This window comes from Alligator mississippiensis, chromosome 3, assembly GCF_030867095.1.
Source record: "Alligator mississippiensis isolate rAllMis1 chromosome 3, rAllMis1, whole genome shotgun sequence".
NCBI lineage: Eukaryota > Metazoa > Chordata > Crocodylia > Alligatoridae > Alligator > Alligator mississippiensis.
The window spans coordinates 87,279,331-87,302,359 of NC_081826.1; the positions used below are offsets into that span (position 1 = coordinate 87,279,331).

Sequence of the window (23,029 nt, forward strand, 5' to 3'; positions counted from 1 at the left end):
CTCAACACTTTTATGCTGCATGTAGGCTAGGTAGCTGCTAGGGTCAGCTGACTAGAAGACTGCCTTTTGAAGGCTTGTGTTTCCATAAGGTCAAATTGAATTCTGACGGAGCTCAGATCTAAAGTTTTTATTTTGTTTATTATAGGCAGAATGTTGTTTCTTTTTGTGCACCTAAATAGCAGTTTTCTAGCCATCTACCTATCTGGCCAGAGTGCTGGTAAGGGAACTGGGTAATGCTCGACTTATTGCTTGGTGATTAGAGCACTGTGCTGGGAAGTCATAGCTGCCGGTTCAATATCCAGAATACATACGTACCAACCAGTGCACAGCATACCATGCATCCTCAGTCCAAATGTACATGGCATACGCATCCACAATGCAAGAGAAAATATAATTTATGTAACCAGAAAGCTGCCACTTATACATACAGTGGGAAATAGAATTCCAGCCTATATGTACAAATTAATTATTGTACGTAAGTTGTGAAAAGTATAATCATTTATAGCATATTTATTTTGCCACAGGTTCAAGTTTTCTTGCAATTACTGTTGACAGAAAAAAGGTGTACTGAACCCAACCACAAGAACCAATGATGCTTGGAATGCTGTTTCTGAAAAGATTCTGTATCAACACTAAGCAAGATCTTATTCCACCCTGTTGAGTCCCCCTAAAACTATTAATGCATCTATTTTGTTATGCACATGCATCTTAACCTAGCACCATATGACAAAAAGCAGGGAGGAGGCAGATGCTCTACCCACCTTGAATGTTAATAGTTTTTCAGGAAGTTGAGCAGGGTGGAATAGGATTACATTTAGCTACTTACACGCTTAATTTGCAGAAGAGAATCTGGCCCTTTGTGCTTATTGTATTAGACAACACAATGTTAGCCAAGTTTTTTTTCCTTTGCAAAGAGAACACAAGCTGAGTATACAATAGATGGACAAGCAAGCCACAATACTTGATGGTATTGCAAAATGAAAACTCCTAATAGACTCATGATAAAAAATATAGGAAGCAATGGAGAAAGTACTTAGCTATATAGTAGTTTGTTGTATGTTTCTCCTTTAATGTTCACAGGAATTTAAACAAGAAATGAAAAAGATACTTAAAAAAGTCTTCACTTGTTCAAGAATTCCGTATTTTTTTGACCATATAGTAAATAGCTTGAACAACTTAAAGAAACACTATGTGTTACAGAAACATCCACACAGCAAAATTTTAACAGCAAAAATTGCATTTTTTCCCTGTAACAAAAAAAAAAAAAAAAATGACACATTCCTCTCTTGCACCATTCTGTAGTTTTTCTATTTGACATTTGTTTTTTTGTAATGCTGCCCAGAATTCTCTTGGAGATTTTCCAGTCGTACTTCTCCAAACTTCTTTGTATGTAATAATTCATTAGTTTCTTTTATGAAAAGATAAGCTCTCTAAAGGAGGAAAAAACCCTAAGCTTCCTAAATTAATAAAGAAAGTGCTGTATTACCTTTCATCACTTTTGAAATAAGGCTCCACAAAAGCCTTCTGTTTGGTTTTATCTCGTTTATCCTCATGCTCTGTAAATATATTTGGAAGAAAAGTATGACATAAGTCTGTAATTGAAATGCCTATACAAAGTGGTCATAAAATGATGGAGCTAGACAGAGTGCAATAATTACAGCAATACCCATTTTAAAACTTCAGTGTAAAACAATTTTAAAATGATCTACCTGAACCACCCCTGCCAAAGGAAACTAGACTGCAATTATCGGGTTCTCATTGTTAATATTATAAAACTATTCATTTTTCCTCTAGGATCCTTGGAGGCAGGCTTCCTGACATGCAAACAGCTTTGAAGCATGAGAGTCAAAAGCCTTTAGCCCTTATACACTTGCAGTATGAGCACCGTAGAATGGAATCAATTAGAACAATGGAAGGCCACCTTTTTGGCAGGCTTGTCACAAATTACATCCTGTGCCTTCCCTGAGTGCCACTCTAATCCCCTTCCCTTTCAAATAGTTTGTGCTACCTTCTTAAAAATCCTAGAATAACAAATTAATCCTTATGGATGTCAGATAATTGAAACAAATAGCCCAAGTAAATTTATTAATTAACTTAAGACAGTTCTCCTCTAGTCTGACCAGGTTAATTATCATCAAGAGACTAACTGAAGAAAAAACAAATGTACTACTCTTTTGTTTCTCTTTGGCTGCTGACATTTCCTCGTTTTCCTCTTCATGAGGATTTTCTTTTTCATCGCATGCTGAAGAACTATCATCTACTAGGCAAGATTCATATTCTTCATGGGATGTCCGATCAAATAATTCTGCTAAGGTGTCATTCTTTTTTCTTTCTTCTTCTATAAAAGAAAAATTCAAAACGGTCATCTAAAATCAGTCTCAACAATTTAGATCAACAGACCAATGCTCTGCATGTGTTTTTAGTTGAACAGGAACTAAGGTCTATTTCTAGCTCTCTTACAGAGTTCACCAAAATAACACAGAAAACCAATCTTTGGGTGCCTCCTGTTCTCAATCTTTTAAATGAGGAAAATGCTTACCTTGTACAGAAAAACACTTTGATAGATCTGTGTATGAATGCAAACCTTAGCACTGAATGAATGCGAGTATTTCTTGCTGTAGTTGGAGTTATCCTTAATCCTACTCAAATATAAATACAAAGACTTTTGAAACTAGCCTTTCCTTAGATAAAATTGCTGACAAGTTGGTGGCTTTTTAAAGCCAAGACAGTACACTTTCTTATTACTCTGTGTAAGTTACATAATTATCAGCTAGTACCTCAATTTTGCAATACATATGTTTGTTTATAAGTGCCATCTCAGTCTTAAGAGGTGAACCCTAACAAACTCTTTGATCTTGATGGAATAAGACCAAATGACTTCAACAAAGAATGGCTCAAGTCATTTCTATAATTCCATAGTAGTTTCTGCAAATCTAAAACAAGGCTAGATATAACTCAAACCAATGAAGAAGAAAACACAAAAACTTACTTGGACTGCCTTCTCCTTCCTGCTCTTGGTTTTTCATTTTTAACAACATACTTTCACTAACATACGTATAGTCCATCATATCAGCCTCTCCCCCTACTCTGGATTGAGAACCATCCTGAAAAAGGTAATCACAAGTAATTGACATACTTCAGCTTTGCATAAGGTATCTAGAGTGCCTTTCTTATAGATTTACATATCATACAGACACATTTACTTGTATTTGACAAGTTCCCCATTGCTGAGATATTTTATGCAATTTCCCTCTCAAAGAGCTATTTTTATATGGCAAAGATGCAGAAACTGTTAGCTGATGCCAACTTTCTAAAAATAAGAACTTAAAATGATGGTTTATCTATTGAACTATATCACTTGTCACATGAAAAATCATATTTAAAACTTCTGCTATAAAGAAAACATATTCATGGAATTTTACAGCAATTCAAATAATTAAATTTCAGGAAAAGATCACGTGTAGCCATATGAAGGGTTAGTACCATTGCAGACATGTTAAAACTTTGTGACAAGCAAGTACTCTCTAATAAAAAGTCAAGATATGCATACCTCTGTCAACTGCTTCAGAGATCACAGTGAACAGTTATAAGCAACAAACTGTGAAATAAGAACATTCTTTTTTTTTTTTTTTTTAAACAAAATGTTTCTCTATTATAACTATTACCATTCTCACAGCAAGAGAGAAATTACTGAAAAGCTTGTGGAGCTTTTCAGTACTCCAACCCTGTGAAGGCTGAAGATCCACTTTGCAAAATTTGACTACTTTTAATGTAAGTAAATATATTGTAATGTTTTAAGTCTATACAAGGCACTTTCGGATTAAATTATTTTAGGTAAGAAGCTTTATATAAACATACAGCTGCTTTTTATTTGATTAAAACATACAAGGATTTATTTCACAAATTTACTTATTATATGCTGCCTTAGCCAAAAGACTCAGAGCAGTAAATGCTGACTTACCTTTGTGTTGATCACTGTAATGTCCATTTTGTACTGAGAAAGGTCTGCTCCTGGATCTATACTCCACTGCAGATTTTCTAAAGATGGCTTATCTTGGAGGTGGAGATACAGAAAGCAAGACAGAAAAGGTAATTAAAAATTAGAACCAAACTTTAATGATAGCACATAAGAAGTAAACTACAGGAGTCATTCTTCTTCTGTTATTTATTTCTCTTTCAGGTTTGATTTTTTTTTTTTTTTTTTTAATAAAAAAATTTAAGACGACTGTAGAGTAAGCAAGCTAATTTGATATAGTTCATTCACACACATTATATTTATATCTCTAGATACATCTATATCGATATAGCTATATCTATATAATCTATATAGATAGATATCTATATCTCTATCTATATATCTAGAGAGAGAGAGAGAGAGAGAGAGAGAGAGAGAGAGAGAGATTTGAAAATGGTAATTCTTTTGTTGTGTATATACACACACACACACACACATATATGTATGTTTGTGCGTGCACAAGCGCACGCGCGCGTGTATAATTTTTTTTATCACCGAATACACTTTTACATTGTTATAGCTTTTTTCTTTTTTATATGTTGTGTAATTAATAATATATATATATTAAATGTGTTAATAAGCTATTTCAAAGTAAGTTTTGTGTAGATTGTGTCAGCTTGAACTCCTAGGTTCCCTTTATCTATCCAATTCTGATAATAAAACTACAGAAGATAAAGTATCAAACAAACACATAGCTAAACTGATGTTCTCTCTTCAAAGAACGCAAGTTGGTTCCAAAATTCTTTTAGGTGGAAGATGATCAGTGTGTATCTTCACAGCACTATTTACTGCTAATTGATTCTCAGCCCACAACCCAAATACAGTAAAAGCTGTTAACCAGCATTTAAGTAACCGGAACACTCTATTAACTGGAATTTCTGGCTGGCTGCGGGGGAGTAGGGAGGGAAGCTTGCTGACAACCATCACCCTGCATTGCCACTGCTGCATGTGCCCAGTCCCCCCCGCCCCCCGCTGCCAACCATCACCCTGCATTGCCACTGCTGCATATGCCCAGTCCGTCGTGTCCCTCCCCCGCTACTGTCGCACACATTTTTGTAAATGTGCGGCTACTGCCACTCCCCCCGCACCGATCGAAAACCCCTGCCATCGGGTAACTGGAATTTTTATATAACCAGCACCCCCATTACCTCACTCATGCTGGATAAGAAAGTTTTTACTGTATTTCTTAATAAGGAATTCATTTTTCTAAACATGGAAAGTAGAGAGTCAGTGGAAACAGAGTTTGAATTGCTAGTAATTCAGAGAGCCCAATTAAAGAAATTAAAGCAGCAGACTGGGACCACTTGCATTAGAAATGATATATTCCTGGTAATGGGATATTTGGTGACAGCTGTACACTACCATACAAGCTAACTGGTAAGGAATGGGAATTGCTTAGAAAGGACATCACTAATGCAAACAGCAATACTAGGCAGATGAGGTTCTTTGGGTAAATGTGATATCGTTTATTAGACCAACTAAATAGTTGTTAAAGTTGCTCTTTGCAAGCTTTCGGATACAAACACCCTTCTTCATGCAGTGGGAGAGTCTGAAGAAGGGTGTTTGTACCCAAAAGCTTGCAAAGAACAATTTTTCCAACAATTTAGTTGGTCTAATAAAAGATCTCACATTTACCCAAATAACCATGTCTGCCTATGTCCTTAGACCAACATGGCTACAACCAACATCCCCCAATAGCAATACTAAGAAGCCAGCTTCTAATTGAATTTTAAAATTTCCAAGTAAAAATTTTTGGACAGATAGTGTAAAGTGAAACTTCATAAGCTTGTTTCAATTCTGTGAAGTAACAATAGCATGAAATAAGCTAGATAAAAGTTGCCTGTCCTACTGAGTTTCTAATCTAAAGCCATGGAGATAATGTACAATAAAAAAAAAAAAGATATGACAGCATTACCGAAGACAGCCAACACAAAACAGGACTGTTTTCAAAAGTTATTTGAAGTGAGAGAGAATGAAGATAGTTCACTTGGGGGTGGTTTTCAGAAGAGATGGCATATAAATTATGAAAAAGGAATGGAAGAAAGTTTTAACAGTGGGAGAAGGAGGGAAAAAGAAATGCAAACATGTTTTAAGTATAAGCACACAATAAGGAAGAATGGTTTTTTGGAAGTTACCTTGTTCATTTTGCAGTGATATACTTTTTGTTATTCTACAAGGGTTTGGTTGAAGCACAGATGCTGGCTCAGACTCTCCATGTCCTGCCCTGGTTTTCTTTCTAGTTGGTTCATGGTCACTGGCAACCTAACAACATACCATGATTTTAACATTTCCCAGACTTTAAACATAATGTTTGGAAAAGAAAACAACACAAAATAATATATATTTTTTAGAAAAACATACCTTTACATCATCAAAAAGAAGTTGTGTATCTACTACATTTGACAACGGTGCTACTTTGAAGGAAGGGATTTCTTCTTTAGTTTGTAATCGGGAATTTCTCTCTGTGCATGTTTCACCAAGGGTTGCCTCCTGTACATGGGGATCCTCTTTTGCATCTCTGCTTAAGAAATAGGTCCCACTGTTGATGCTTTTTGTGAATGAAGAATCCTCTGCAGTAGTTTTCACTAGCTGGGGAAAAACATCATGCAGGCTCATCTGTTTCAATCTATTTTTACAAGTCTCATCACTTCCTTGACAATGAGCTCCAGAAAAACGATCGGAGAGGTCCAAAGGCTTGTCAACTGTGTGCTCTCCATTAATAACCTGACTATCTACTTGAAAAGGCAAAGAGTTCTCTTTGTTGAAAGAGGTTCTCTCACAACTGGTCAAATGCTCATCTTCAGCTTTCTTTCTTTTAGCACATCCTCTTCCCAGTTGTTTTGGAGGTGCAAGGCAGAAGTCATTCTTGATTACCTCATCCCTGCCTGCGCAAGTGTTGAAGACACAAGTTATGGGTTCACCCGTGTTCTTTTTCACAATCATCTGCCTATTGGTTGAGGCCTGGTTGATAATAGAGTTTACTTCAGTCCCAAGATTAAGTGGTGCAACAAGAGCAATATCTTCTGATTTTGATCTAACTTTATGAGATCTAGAATTGGAAGGATTATTGAAGGGGTTGTTTTTGAAATTAGATTTCAGTCCTGTATCTAAAATAGAAGGTGAATGACTTGTATTGAAACATAAGTTGTTCTTCATATTGCTAGATGCTCCAAAAACAGGAGAAGCTGCCTGTTGGTCCCAGTCCACATGTGGTGGAGTGTTCTGAGATGGATCTGAAAGTCTGAACATATTGAGAGGTGAAATACTTTTCTTTTTTCCAGTGTCACAAGAAATGTAAAAATATTCAGTCTCCTGCCAGTTGTACCCATGAAAGCTATTACAGTTGATTCTATTTAATCTTGAATGGAACAGAAAGAAGAAAAGTAAACAAAGGTTTGCATGCATATGAAAATTTCTCATGTGATAACTCCTACAACCATAGGGTTAAAATTGGGCAATAATTAGATCTGGTTCTTTGCTTCAATATGAAACTAAATTCTCTTCCAGATATGAGGGAGAACCCAGGACAGCATTCAGCCTATCCAGGAATCTCTCCTCCTAACAGGCCTCAGCCTTTCAGAGTATCCAATGAATAGAAAATGGGGAAGATCCAAGGGTAGAAACAGACACCGCCTCATGTCATGGGTCCCAGCATGGAGGCACAGGACACTAGGATCTGCCTAGGTCCTGCACCATCCCATGCCTCCATGCATGAATCCACACCAAGCAGTGGTTCACATGGAGGCAAGGGTCAGCACAGGTCCCAGTGTAAAGGCATGAGGCACCAGGGATACCCTAGGTCCTACACCACTCTAAGCTTGTGTGTGCCAGGACCTGCACTGCCCCTTGTCTCTGTGCGAGGCATGGACCAGTGCAGGTTCCAGCATGGGTCCTGGCAAGTAGGCATGTGGCAGCAAAGGACATGGGGGATCCCTACACTAGGGGAAACACGTTGCCCATTGTCCAACATCAGGCCCCTGCCACATGCAGGACAACTGGCAACGTGTGTTTTACCCAATGTAGCAGATCAGCTTATCACAGCTGATCTGCTTCATTTGGCAATGTCTTTTTTGCTCTGTGAGAGTAGCTTTTATGTCATTTGAATTTTTATTTGAATCTCATCATTGTAATAAATGATTGCTTGAATAGCAGGAAGCTTACTGCCTCCACCATGATGTAAACACCTGCTGCCATTCCATTGCCTTACTATAGTCTGATGTTTAAGGTTCTCCAGATGCACCACCCAATAACTAGGGAAAAATCAGATAGGGATGAGGACCTCAGAGAGCACTGAACCTTTGAGGAATAAGTAAAATGTAATGATTGTGTAATTCTATCCAATTCCGATTTGTATGGAATTGTACGTCTGTTTTTTTAAATATTGACCTGCAAATACATGAAGCCTACATAATTTAATGTTAGTGGATTTTCATAGGTTCACCTTTAAAACAAGATGCCATTTTCTATGAAAACTAACATTTTATATAAGCTGATTCATATTTTTGTTATATACTAAAAGTAGCATACCCCAAGCTGTCATTGTTTCTCGACTCAGAAGCCAGCTGTTTTCTTGAATCTTCCTGCTGACGGCTTAGAGCCACGGAGGTTGTTGCAATACTATTGCTAGGAGGGCTCAGTACATGCTGGGACTCCTTGGATGTGATAAAAAAAATAATTTACATTTCCATGCAAATATAGAACATTTAGTAGAATTAATAATTATAAATACAATGTACTTATGTATTGCAAGAAACAAAATCTCATTCAAAGGGAAAAATAAAAGTATAAGAAAAATAATAAAAAAATAAAGAAAAGTAGCTAGCAGTTTATCACCTAGCTTTTACATTTTTAATTATTTGCTTTTAAATGGGCTCTGAAAATTTTTTAAAGTTTTTGTAAAGACTCGTTAAGTACTACATTTCATCCATGTATTTTCATACAATAGGATTTTTAAAATGTTGTACACCTTTGAAAAATATTGTTTCAATTTTCACTGTACTATACAAGCACCCTATAATAGTGCATTAAGTTACATTAAAATGTCACAATGAATCATCTGCGATATTTTTCTCATCTTTTCTCCAAGGAATATATAATACCTATTTTATAGTTTCTTTTTAAATATATACGCTGTTGCATGTTTGCGTTGAGACAGAAAACTTGAAAAATGCATACACTGCACTTGAATCAAAAGGTTGCAGTTGTGAGATTAGCAATATCCTTTATTCCTCTAGAAGTTTGTTCCACAGTCCCTGCAAAAATGAGCTTGATTTTTATACTGGTGCTCTAATATAGTTAATATGCTTCATTAATCTCTTATTTAATTTTAAATGATTAAACCAGGAAAGTTCAACTGTTCTTCTATTTTTAAGCTACGATGAGATGTGTATTTACTATTAAGGTTATTTAATTGAATCAGATCTCCAGGTCCATCTCCTTAACACAGCTCTTTTGGTGCAAGAGGAGCAGAAATCTGGCTGACCATTGTATCTGGGGATTCTGTGTGTGGCATGAAGCTAAATCTGTGCCAACAGCTCCCAGCTTTGACACACATGAAGGGCTCTCTGATGGGCCAAATCAAGGGGACAGTACTTGGGACAGTACTTAAGGGACCATTCCAGAGGCTACTCCAAGTTACAAGAGCTTAGGTCTCAAACAGCTTTGGCCATAAGGGAAACTGGAAACTTGGCATAAAACCACTCTCTTCTCTTCACTACACTGGGCACATGTTGAAATGCTAGGAATCTAGCACATTTTCTTGCTCAAACTGGAAAAGGTGAGCATGGGAGAGAAATAATGCATTTAGAAAAATACCTGAAGCGACAGGGCAGCCTATTTGTTTTACATGCTAGGCCATTTCCATAAAGATAAAGCAAAGGTAAAATGGTATTTAAAGTGTTTTGAATATTCAGAATACAAAATCTTCAAGTGAAAATACTTAAGGGGAAGATAAAATTACTTTTCCTTTTTGGATAGCTAGAGCTTAATACTTCTCTGTCAAGTCTATACAGCCTGTCAAGTGCTCCAAACAGTTGTCTTACAGGACTCATTTTGTGAAAATCTGAGAACATTACTTACAGATTCTTCTTGAACAGTGAGTCCAATTGTTTCTGCCACAACTGCAGCCAAGTTAAAAGATGGTTTTGCAACAGGATAATTTGCTATCCCTTGTTTATCTGCATGGACAGAAACAGATGCCCAATTAATAAATTATAGTTACATGACAATATTTAGTCTACTCTTAATCAAAGATTTTTTATAAAGTCAGAAGTAAACAAATTCAGCAAAGAAACTGAAAACCTTAAAAGTGATAGCAGTAGGCTAAGAAGTATGGGGCAAGGTCAAATTAGGGATTCCTTCTCTATGGGAAGCTACATTATTATACAGATAACCCTTTCACTTGCATGTAACTTCCAAAAATCAAAACAGAAGTTGCAATTTTAGGTTTTGCATTTAAACCATGAATGTCACAATGGTGGTAGGTAGGCAGGTAGACTAGTGGTAAGAGTACATACTTTGGTGTCAGGTACACCAGAATGTAATGATAGGTTTTTTAAAAAAAGTTTAAGATAACTAACTTTTCTAATATAGTACACACATGTATAAACACAGCTCATCAGCAACTGGGACAACTGAGTTAAAATGATGTTTTAATAATCTTAGAAAAGCAGAGATTAATGCAAAATTATTTTTCAGTTTGTCTTTAAGGTTGTACATAATGTACCTATTTAATTCAGTCATATAAATTATATCCTCAAAATTTTATCAATAGTTCACTCAGCCCATTAAAAGATGATTTTCACCTTGTGAAAAGCTCACATTTAAAAAGTATAAAACTTTGTATATCAGTAATGCTCTTCAGATACAGAGATAACATCATTTCTATTTTTCTAAAATGAAAAATAGTGTTTTCATTATTTCAGAGGTAATTTGTTGGATAAATTGAATTAAAGACATTTGAGTTTTTCTACACATTAAAAATGTTAAGTCTTACTAGAAGCTTAAATGTCAGATATATCCAATTATAAAATGTACAATATAAGAGTAATAAAAATCCAATCAAACTACAGTGGTAAATAATCAATACCTTTAACTATCCAAAATGACCGCACTTTGTAAACAGAGTATTGAACTTTGTGACAACCTGGGAATATGAAAACAGTGAACAAGACAAAGAAGTGCAGAGGCCATTATGTTCTCTTTGATTTCTGCATTGTACCCCAAAATTTTCTTTGTGTAGAATAAAGGAAATAAAACACTTGAATTGCAAACATGCATCTATTGAACAGTGAAGAGTAAACATTTATTGAAAAAGTAAACTCCGCATTTCAGGATGGCTCATTTAACCCATGGGTAGACCTATACATAGAAAAGCTATCCGGTTAGAAAACTTTAAAAAAATCCCAGTCTTGCAGGAATACTTTCTGAAAAAGTACTGTCTTCTAGTGATATACACAGCTAAGTACTCCCCGCTTTCCTCTCCAAAAAAACAGAATTTTACTGGAGATTATGTAAGAAATATGATGTAAAGCTTTTAAAGAATTGGAAGTAAAGAGGAAAAAATGATATATCACCTTATGATTGTGCAAAAAAAAAAAAAAAAAGAACAACTGCAGGAACCAAATTGAAACATTTGGGACAGATTCAATTCCACCTATTAAACATCTAAAGTGAACTTAGGCATGTAAGTGCAATACCAGCCTCTTCAAATCCATATCAGATTCACCCAAAGAACCTTGTCTGCCTATGTCCTTAAACCAACACGGCTACAACCTACAACCCTGAAAATCCATTAATACATCCACTTTTGTAACATGCCAGCATCTTACCTTTAAGTCTGGGTCACAAGAAGCAGTAAGGAGAAGGAGAAGGGGGACCGGAACCACTTGCATACCTTTTACATTAAATATTTTTCAAGGACCTGAGCAGAGTGGAGCAGAATCACATTTGGGCACCTAAGTCTACTCCCATGCTTAATGTATGTAATAGAATTGGCCCCCAAACTTTTAGTTAAAAAATTCTCATACTGATTTTGTACTGAGTGACTATAATAGGAAGAATCTGCACTAAAGCATCTCAAATATTCATAACAATTTTAGACCTAAAATGTAATTCACACAACACATAAGATAGAACTCCTATTTTATATATAGGAAAACAGATGCAGGAAAACTGAAACTAGATGTTTCTGGCTCCCCCACTTGACCCAAGACTGGAACATTTTGCCCACTTATTTAGCAAGTATTTCGACAGTAATTCTGTGATTAAAGATCACTTACTTTCCTGGTTCCTTAGTTAAATTGAAGACTAAAAATTGAATTTGAGTTACTGGTTACCCATAACTTCCAGTGTTTCTTTATTATGAAATAAATAGAATTAAATCTGGTTGTGCATTTACTTGCTATAGGAGACAATTCTTGATCATAGGTGTCTGCTGCTAATATTTGTATTTCTTCTCCATGATGGTTATGTATTTGAGTAGATGATAATGGTACTTTTCCAAACTCTAGATAAAGAGATTAAAAAAAATTCCTATAATTAAACATGACCTGCCTTCTTAATTAATATTAGATACAGATATTCCTGGATGTTGGCTAAAAGAAAAAGGCTGCTACTTTAACTATTAGGTCAGTTAAAATTAAATTTGCAGAATGAATTGTAAACATGGCCTTTTAAGGGGCAAAATAATAATCAATCATTTTCAGTCTTATGGCAAAAGCTTGTAACAGTAGTTAGTATACACTTTGTGATTAACATTTCATTTTTACTAGTAGAAAGAAAAGTGTAGTAAAAGCTTATATTTACATCTAGTTGCATGGTTCAGACATTTCATTTGCAGGGTATATTCTTATTTCACAAGAAATATATTATCATACTAGAGGTGTTTAGAATACAATATTCAGATTAGCGTACAGATCACTACAGTATATGCAGTAAATCTTATTGGCTTTAAACTGTTGCATTAATGATTAAAAAAATTACATTTTCTATGTATATGGTATCTTAGATCAAATTTCAATGAATCAAAATGGCTTCACTTCTATAGATCTAACATAAAGGGTATAGCTATAACACAGAAAAATGTTCTAGGCAATTCCTAGATTTAGATAGCCGGTTATAGCCTTGAAATAACTGGATCTAACTGATGGAATTTTTTTTGCTGTACACCAGGTGGTGCTACAAGCATGCAAACACAGGATAAAATGCTGTCTGAAGTACCTTACACTGTGTGTTATTCCAAAGAACTGTAATTCAGGGAACTAGATGCCTAAATGATAAATTGAGGCCCTTGGACAGATCCTAACAAGTAATAATACCTGTTCTGCACAAGTGTTAACTTAGGGGAGAATTGTGCCTACCTAATCTTTTTCACTGGCAATGGTGTGCAAGACGAAACAAATACAGCTTTGACTTTAAATTATGATAACTAAACACTGGAATGTGCAAAATCTAAATCTTGAACCCAAGATTACATTTTTTTGTTTTTTTAGAGAGATGTTAATGGTCAAGTGGATCTGATACAGGAATTTCTGGGTGAAACACTATGGTTTGTCTGTGTCATGCCAAAGACCAGACTGGATAATTATCGCCCCTTCTTGCCTTAAATATCTATAAATCTATGAACACCTTGCAGAGATTTCAGTGCCACCAGTTGTTAAAAATAAAAAACATGTTTATTTCATAAGCTGAACAAGTTCAATCATGATGTCAGTGAGACCTAAATATGGAAACCCATACGCCATTTTGGCAGTTGCAATGGAGTTCCCTTTGAAAAAGTAAGTATAAATTAAAGTAGCCAATATATTAAAATACTGAGTATGAGAGCAAGTTTGTTGATTATCCAGACAAGATTTGGAATGAGTTCTGGAAATAAGGTTCAGAGCTGTCAGAGTCCTGAAGAGAAAAGCAATATTTTAAAATGTCACCAATTTGTTAGCTACTAGTCTAAACTACTTTTCACCTTAGAACAAAGATTAACTGTTTCAGTCCATAACCAATTTGTTTTATGGATTTAGAACATAAAACATTAAAACGACTTTTGAAAACAAAGTTAAATGCTGCTCGTTTTCTTTCCCCTTTAAAAAAATATCGAGAAATTCACTACAGAAAGAAATGAACACAACTCCTACCACTATTGTTTTCAGCATGCTCCAAATTTGGACGTTCTGTGTATCGGACATGCCTGTTTTCTCTCTTTCTTCGCAAACGATTAGCCGTGGAAAGTGAAAAAGAGCGAACTGGTGAATCTGGGATGACCCCTTCCTCCAAATCCATTGTTTGTTGCTTTCTCCCCCTGAAGACAGAATTCAAAGCTGAAGTAAAACCAAGATGAAGAGCTAAATCTTTAATGACACACCTGTTATAAAAATCAATTGGTTAAAGAAAATGACACAATCAACAGATTCAGAATAGGTTGACAAACAGAACACCACTATATAAATTAGTATAGTTATCATGACTTCAGAGCATTAGAAGAGACAGACCTATTAAGAAATTCAGACTAGCTCCACCAAGCCTGTGTACTATACAAACCCTCATTCTTCAAGCCTTAAATCAACTTCTAGCTATTGTGGTAAGGAGCAAAATTTTCCTGGGGTCAGATTATTCCATAACAACTTACTGCATGATTTTTTGCCCCTGCTGTGAATACTTATAGTTTTTTATGAAAAAAAAAAATACTACAATAGACAGATCACTGGGTCTGATCTGCTATTGCAGTTTGTGTGTGCCTCAAAGCACTGAAAGCTGTAACACATAACAGATGCTACCAGGCAGGTTTAAAGTTACTTAATAGCAATATTTGAAAAAAATTCCTTAACATAGGATTTGACTGTACAGAGGAATCATGTAATTTTTATGAATTTTCTGAGAACCCTTCAGAAAGCCTGTATTCTGAGCTCTGCCATCTTTTAGAGAGAAGTAATCTGAATATATATTTAAAGAAAAAATGCAGATTACTGGAAGCATCTCTATGAGATGCTGACTGCGCAGTAGCTGAAAAATATTGTGCAGTAGTGCATCACAGCACAGACCGTGCTAATATGGTACTACTCAGTATACTATGCAGTAGCGTCACCTAAAAGATGTTCACTGGCGTTACTGAGCAGTAACTCTGGTTACTGCTCATTTATTTGGTCCTTGCTAATACAAGTACTAAATAAATGCGCACTAACAACTGCACAGTAGCCTCTCATATAGACATACCCACTGACTACAAGTTCCACTTGCCCCTCCCTTGTCTGCTCTGAGTCTACTCACATGCAATGTGTAAAAAACTGATGTAAAATAAAATATATCTTTTTCCCAAATTGGTGTATCAAGAGGTGTAAGGGATCACAAGAAGACAGCTTTACTTCAAAGATATACCAAAGAGCTTTTTTTGACTCAGGAAGTGCACAGGCCAACCAGAGGCAGTGTACTTCTTGACCTGGTCCTGGCCAAAGGGGATGACCTGGTGACCAACTTAAACTTAGAGGGTAGCCAAGGCAATAATGACCATGAAATCATTGTGTTCATGGTCCATCCAAGGCTGACAAAACAGATACCAAGCTCAACAGATACCAAGCTTAGTCTTCAAAAATGCAAATTTTAGTAAGCTTAGGTCACTAGTAGAAAGTGCCCTGAGAGACCAAGAACCACAGGTAAAGGGAGCATGAGAAGAATGGTTGTTCCTTAAGGACACAGTCCATTCCTTTATGAAGAAAAAGTAGTAGGAGGGTCAAAAAACCCTCTTGGCTAAGCAGGGAAGTTGCAGCCCTCCGACAGAAAAAGAAAGAGGTATACAAACAATGGAAGCTTGGGACAGCCTCTAAGGAAGACTACTTAACAAAGGCCTGCAATTGTAGAAACCAGATTAGGCAAGCTAAGGCAGAAACCAAACTAAACCTAACTACAAGAATCAAGGAGAACAAGAAGTCCTTCTTTAACTACATAGGGAGTAAAAGGAAAACTAATGGGAGTGTGGGGGCACTACTCAATGCCTCAGGATACCTGGTCATTACCACTCAGGAAAAAACGGAACTCCTAAATGACTACTTTGCCTCAGTCTTTCACAAGACCAAGGGGAACAACACACCAGGTAGGGCACAGAACGAACAGGGTGGGATTGACACTGTTCCCACCACTGCCATAGAATTGGTGTACAATTAATTAAAGAAATTAGATGCATATAAGTCAGGAGGACCGGATGAACTCCACCCAAGAGTGCTGCAAGAGTTGGTTGAAATAAATCACAGAGCCCCTGGCAAAGGTCTTTCAAAAAATCATCGACTCTGGAGCAATCCCAGAGGACTGGGAGAGGGCCAACGTTGTGCCCATCTTCAAGAAGGGGAAGCGTGAGGACCTAGGAAACTACAGGCCAATTAGCTTAACTTCTATTTCAGGGAAAATCCTAGAAACATTAATCAAAGAGGCTATATGTGACAAACTTGAAGAAGGCATGATACTGAGTGACAGCCAGCATGGCTTCATCATGGGCAGGTCTTGTCTGACCAACCTCATTTCTTTTATGATCAGGTGACTCGTCACCTGGATGAGAGAAAAGCAATTGACATCATATACCTCGACTTCCAGAAAGCCTTTGACCTGGTATCCCACGAGGCACCGATCAGAAAACTTGAAGATATCAGGCTCAACTGCAGGACTGTCAAGTGGGTGCGAAACTGGTTGCGGGGTAGGATGCAGACACTCCAAATCAATGGATTGGTGTTGCCCTGGTGAGATGTGGGCAGTGGCATGCCCCAGGGGCCGGTACTTGGCCCAGTGCTGTTCAACATTTTCATCAACAACCTGGATGAGGGGGTGAAAAGCCCATTGGCCAAGTTCACGGACAACACCAAGATACGGGGTTGCGCGGACACACCCACAAATAGGCTGCAGATACAAGCAGATCTAGATAGGCTGGCATGTTGGGTAGAACGGAACCAGATACAGTTCAACGTAGAGAAACGCAAAGTGCTGCATCTGGGAAGGAAGAACCCCCAGCACACCTACAGGCTGGGCAATGCTAACCTGACCAGCACTATAAATGAAAGGGATCTGGGGGTAACAATAGAGCCCAGCACAAATATGAGCCACCAATGGGACACAATAACCGTTAGCACCAATAAAATTCTGGCATGCATCAATCGATGCATCTCCAGTAAAACAAAAGAAAAGAGGAGATTCTCCTGCTTTACTCAACATTGGTGCAGCCGCATCTGGAGTATTGCATCCAGTTCTGGGTGCTGCACTTCAACAAGGACGTGCTCGAGGGGGTCCAGAGAAGGGCCCACCCGTATGATCAGAGACTTGCATGGCAAGCCATATGAGGAGAGGCTTAGGGATCTCGGACTCTTCACCCTAAAGAAAAGAAGGCTGAGAAGGGACCTGACTGTGGCTTAACGCTATATCAGAGGCGTACATCATGGGCTCAGTGAACAACTTCACCAGGGCGCCCTGGGGAAAAACTAGAAACAACAGCCACAAACTCCTGGAAGATAGTTTCAGGCTGAACATTAGGAAAAAACTTCTTCACAACTAGGGTGTTCAGACTATGGAACAAGCTCCCCCCCAGAGGTGGTACAATCACCTACCCTGGAGGTCTTCAAGAGAAGACTGGATGGTCACCTGACCCCAGATGTCTTTTCTGCTCATGCAGGGGGCTGGACCTGATGCTTCTTCAGGGTCCCTTCCAGCCCTATGATTCTATGACATTTGTTTTAGAGCTATGTAAAGAAGCAGCTTGTTTACTCCTCTTGTACTTCCTAAGAATACCTTTCACTATCACATGGGAAAAGAAAATGAGAGAAAAGATAAGACACAGTGACAAGGATAACTAACTTAGATTGCTGTTGTCACTGGCATTACATATAATTTTGACCTCTCAAGGGAAAGCACAACTTGGAGCTGCTTTCCCATCTTTAGAAACCAGGATGTGAGTTCAAAGCTCAAAAAAAGGGAAGAAATTTGAAGAAAAGCTAAGCTTGCATTAAGCAGTGAGGTATTCTGGAAAATAAACAGGTAGCACAATAGAAAAATGCAGAAATTCATCTTAGCTTTATCAACAAGAAGCATCACTTGTTGGGCTTACTTGGTTTGTTTAACTTTGAAGCGAGTTTGAAAGAGATCACATTCATTTCTTTGAACTCCTACAGGCTAGTCCTAATGTGCAATTTATACTTCTTTTTTTTTTAAATACATGATCAAAAACAATCCTGCAGTCTTAAAACTTTGTCATTAGTTATACAATTAACTTTGCTTGACTTCACATACTTTTGAATACTTCAGACGTGGTGACAGAACTTCAGAAAGACAAAGGCTGTTCCCCTATACATCTGTATGGATTTTGTCCCTGCTCAGAAAAAGGAGAGTTTTCCCCTCAGTGTGTAGTAATATCTTGTCATTACCACCTGGAAGCTTATGGTCCCTGATTGCTACCAGTCAATGCCTAGCTAGTGTGGTGCTGATTAAGCACTGCAGGCTGTTGCAATGGAGATTCTTAATTGCTATGAAAATGGTGCTGCTGCCCCCATGCCATAAAATTTGGCAGGACATAGGAGATAATCGACAATTTTGTATATTGAATACTGAAAAGCTATATATGCCTGTTGTTACAGCCCTGCTAAGCCAAAGACTATTAATAGGAAGGGTATTATTCTCCATGATACCTCAAAGTCCCCAGATCACTGTGGAAGATTCAGCAATATTAATACGGGCTGGTCTAGCAAGGCAGACTAGTATATTTGGAAACTCTGGCTTGTTTGCTGGAATGAACTACGTAGTCCCTAAAAGGCATTTACAGACATGCTCTGGGGTAGGTGCTTTAATTAAAGCAGCTCTGAGCCCTGCGGCCCAGACAGAATGGCCTGGCGGGCCGCATTTTGCCCACCCCTGCATTAGGGTCTGCTGAAGTGTGGTAATTACCACCACTCGATTAACTGAGTCTGCTCTGACGTGCTGTAATTATAGTACATCGGTATGTGTATAGGCACCCTAAGGTGACAGACATCTTGGCCTACCTTCTTTATTAAACCATTTGCCCATAACTCTTTATGATTTTCCCCTGGGATTTGTTTAGCATTTCATGAAGCATCTAGTTTACCTGTCCCCATTGAAAGATCAGCTAGCCTTTTAAGGACTGAGAACCTACACCCTGATAAAGCCCTTTTCAAATGAATGGATCATCACATTCCAGGTGCTAAGGCCAATACAAAAATGTAAGTACCTACAGCTTCAAGTCACTCCACTTGGATTCCCTTGAAAACTGCTAGATGTGTTCCAAATATCCTTTAAAATATCTAAAAAAATAAATCTTTTTTAACAATTTCTTTGCTTCCATTTTTTTTTGTGCAGGGACCGGGGACTCCCCCCACCAAGAATTGGGACGGACTCGGGAGAGACTCCGCCAGGCCTAGGGTCAGGGAGGACCAAGTTAAGAGAACTTCTGGAGGGGCTGGATGTGTTCAAATCAGCAGGTCCAGATGCCCTCCACCCCAGGGTGATGAGGGAACTGGCAGGGGTTATCAAGGGGCCCTTGGCACAGCTTTATGAGCACTCATGGTGCTCTGGCCAGGTGCTGGATGACTGTAAGAGGGCCAATGTGGTCCCCATCTTCAAAAAAACGGAGGAGGAAGGACCCAGGCAACTATAGGGCTGTTAGTTTTACTTCGATCCTGGGGAAGCTCTTTGACATTATCAAGGAGCACATCTGTGAAGGGCCAGCAGCATGGATGATGCTCAGGAGCAACCAGCATGGTTTCATTAGGGGCAGGTCCTGTCAGACCAACCTGATTACCTTCTACAATCAGGTCACAAAATCATTGGACACAGGTGTTGCGGTGGATGTAGTCTTTCTGGACTTCAGGAAGGCCTCTGACACTGTCTCCCACCCCATTCTTATTAAAAAGTGACTGTGGCATTGATGCCTACACAGTCAGATGGATAGCAAATTGGCTGAGGGGCTGCACCCAGAGTGGTAGTGGAAGGGTCATATTCGACCTGGAGGGATGCGAGCAGTGGAGTCCCCCAGGGTTCAGTCCTTGGGCCTGCACTGTTCAATTTCTTTATTAGCGACTTGGATGAGGGGTGAAAAGCACCCTGTTTAAATTCGCGGACGACACCAAGATTTGGGTTGAGGTGGGCACGCTAGAAGGGAGGGACAGGATACAGCTGGACCTGGACAGGTTACAGGGGTGGGCAAATGAGAATAGGATGGTATTCAATACTGACAAGTGCAGGGTGCTGCACTTGGGCAGTAAGAACCAGCAGCATACCTATAGGCTGGGGGACTCTTCTCGAAAGCACAGTAGCAGAAAGAGATCTTGGAGTCATTATCAATTCCAGTGTGAACATGGGCTGCCAATGCGAGGACACGGACAGTAGGGCTAACTGTACCTTGTTGTGCATCCACAGATGCATCACAAGCAGGGCCAAGGAGGTGATCCTCCCCCTCTGTGCAACACTGGTAAGGCTGTAGTTGGAGTATTGCACCCAGTTCTGGGCGCCGCATTTCAGGAGGGATGTGGACAGCATTGAGAGGGTCCAAAGGAGGGCCACTCGCATGATCTGGGGACAGCAGGGCAGACCCTACGAGGAGAAGCTACAGGATCTTAACCTGTTCAGCCTTCTCTTGTGAAGGCTGAGAAGAGACCTGGTGGCCATCTATAAACTTACTAGGGGGGACCAGCGGGGAATGGAAGATACTCCGGGAGGCGCTCGGGGGAACAAGGTAACGAGGAATAATGGCCATAAGCTGTTAGAGAGTAGGTTCAGACTAGACATTAGAAGGCACTACTTCACAGTCAGGGCGGCTAGGATCTGGAACCAACTTCCAAGGGAAGCGGTGTTGGCTCCTACCTTGGAGATCTTTAAGAGGAGGCTTGATGATTACCTAGCTGGGGTCATGCTCCACGCCGGGCAGAGGGTCGGACTAGAAGATATGTAGAGTTGGAAGGGACCATGCATCTATGAATCAAATTACTACTCCATAGCCTGGAGGGCTGTCTGTCTGTGTTAACATACTGTAAATTTAGTAAAATTATGCAGTCATTTTTATAAAGTCAAATGTATTAGAGTGCCTTCAGATTGCTAAATGTTTCTGGCAAATACCTCCTGAAATCATTTATCTCCTGCTATCTCAGATACAGTAGAACCTGAGAGCTTTAATAAAGCTGTCAGCTGACAACTTTCCATTGGATATTTTCTTCTTCTGCATACACTGCTACAGTAAATACTGGTATACTTGCCAACCACTGCATGCAATTTTTTAATCATTATGTTGCCAACAATTTCAGCATGGGTGGGTATGGAGGGCAGAGTAGATTGGTGTGCTGGGCTGACCACAAAGAGATAGGTCAAGAAGGGGCACATAGAAATGTGATGTGTGACCCCAAAAAATAAAACATGAAAGTTTTCACGTGTTGAAAGCGCAAGGGTGAGAGGTGCATGATAAATGGATTATGGAAAGCGGTTTCTTGCTCTACCCAAGAGGGCAGCAGACAGACTGTCATCAGAACTCTCCTCCACAGCAGTTTCAGAACAGTTACAGAAGAGTTATCGTATAACATCCAAAACTGCCAAGCCATAGAATCCATGTCCTTGTCATCACAGGATTGCTCCCTTAGGTGCCCAATTTTGAAACAAGTATTTTAGGTGCTGTTGCACCTGAAAGAACATTACTTCTCTCTTACATGCAACATCACTTTGGTGTAATAAGTACATATTACATGTAATATTTTTGCTACCACCTTGCAAGCTAAAGATCAATTGTTGCCCATTTTTAGTCTGAGTCTCTTTCAAAATGAATGCTTTCCTGAAATTTCTCTTCTAAGAATTTAATTTTAGAAATCTCTTTTCTAAAATCTCATACTAAGAAGAAAGAACAACCTGATTGTGCACAGCAGTATATGTGAATAATGGAGATGATGAATTTATAATGCATATTCATAGAAATCAAGATAATTTAAAAGTGTTAAGTCACTGTAACTCCCCATACATATACATTTATGTAGTGAAAAATAACAGAAAATGCTGCATATTGAGTTGGGAAGATGTTCCCTTTCATCCGTTAATTCTGAATGACAGTGTACTATCATTGGACAATTATTAAGAGACATGATTCAAATGTGAGGAAGTTAAACACCCATTTATATTTCCAGGAATTAAATGTTTAGGGGGAGAGGGGAAGAAGAGGGAGAAAGGAAAAGCCAAAACTTACTCCATCTGCTTTTGCAGTTGCTGAAGCTGTTCAGATATCTTTTTATTTTCATCATGCAAGTTGTTTTTTTCATTCACTGCAATATATAATCAAAAGTCAGCACACCCAGTATTTTTCACTTTTGTCAGTGAAATTTACTTTTGTTATTTTCTTTAACAAGACAAGGGAGGTGAGAGATTAGATCATTACACAATTTTAACCTATAAATTCCTACACTTTCAGCAGACCAACACAGCTACCAAGTACACTTTCAGCTGCCATTCAAAACCAAGAATTCATAAATTAGTCATGTATAGTGTACAATTGCTTTTTTAAAAGCAATGCTACCAGAAAGTATTGGATCACAAAGATCATTACATTACTTTTTCAAGTGAAAAAGACTGTGACTTAATTGTCTATATCAGGGCAGCAGGCCACAAAAAGTAAAACAAATCACCCCCTGCCCCCCCAAAACAGTAGAAAGAAATGGTGAAAAAACTCAGCTATGTCTGCCAACAAGAACAAGTGTAAAGTTCTGTACCTGGGATGGAACAATTGCATACACAAGTATAGACTGGGGAAATTAATGGTTAGGCTGCAGTACTGCTTATATGGACCTCAGGGTTACAGTGGACCATAAGCTGAATATGAGCCAATAGTGTACACTTGTTGTAAAAAAGCAGCCAACAGCATGCTGGGTTAAATCAACAGAAGTGTCACTTTCAAAGCAAGGGAAATGATTCTTTTATTATGTTCAGCATTGGTGGGACCTCACCTGGAGTACTGTGTTCAGTTTTGGGCCTTACACTTCAAGAAGGATGTGGACAGGTTGGAAAGAA

The 23,029-nt window shown here is 38.4% G+C and overlaps 1 protein-coding gene across 6 annotated transcripts in view; it reads right to left on the reverse strand.

Moving 5' to 3' along the window:
* Window positions 1–23,029, reverse strand: part of RBBP8 (RB binding protein 8, endonuclease) — a 79,087-nt gene that overhangs the window by 21,183 nt on the left and 34,875 nt on the right. For all 6 annotated transcript variants that reach the window (XM_059724177.1, XM_059724178.1, XM_059724176.1 and 3 more), the window contains 11 exons: window positions 22,212–22,287; window positions 14,146–14,309; window positions 12,414–12,521; window positions 10,094–10,191; window positions 8,543–8,667; window positions 6,377–7,256; window positions 6,151–6,277; window positions 3,962–4,053; window positions 2,990–3,104; window positions 2,171–2,338; window positions 1,487–1,556 (listed from right to left, as the gene is read on the reverse strand). In XM_059724177.1, the coding sequence (XP_059580160.1) occupies window positions 1,487–1,556; window positions 2,171–2,338; window positions 2,990–3,104; window positions 3,962–4,053; window positions 6,151–6,277; window positions 6,377–7,256; window positions 8,543–8,667; window positions 10,094–10,191; window positions 12,414–12,521; window positions 14,146–14,309; window positions 22,212–22,287 (2,023 nt within the window). The remainder of the gene's footprint in view (window positions 1–1,486; window positions 1,557–2,170; window positions 2,339–2,989; window positions 3,105–3,961; window positions 4,054–6,150; window positions 6,278–6,376; window positions 7,257–8,542; window positions 8,668–10,093; window positions 10,192–12,413; window positions 12,522–14,145; window positions 14,310–22,211; window positions 22,288–23,029) is intronic.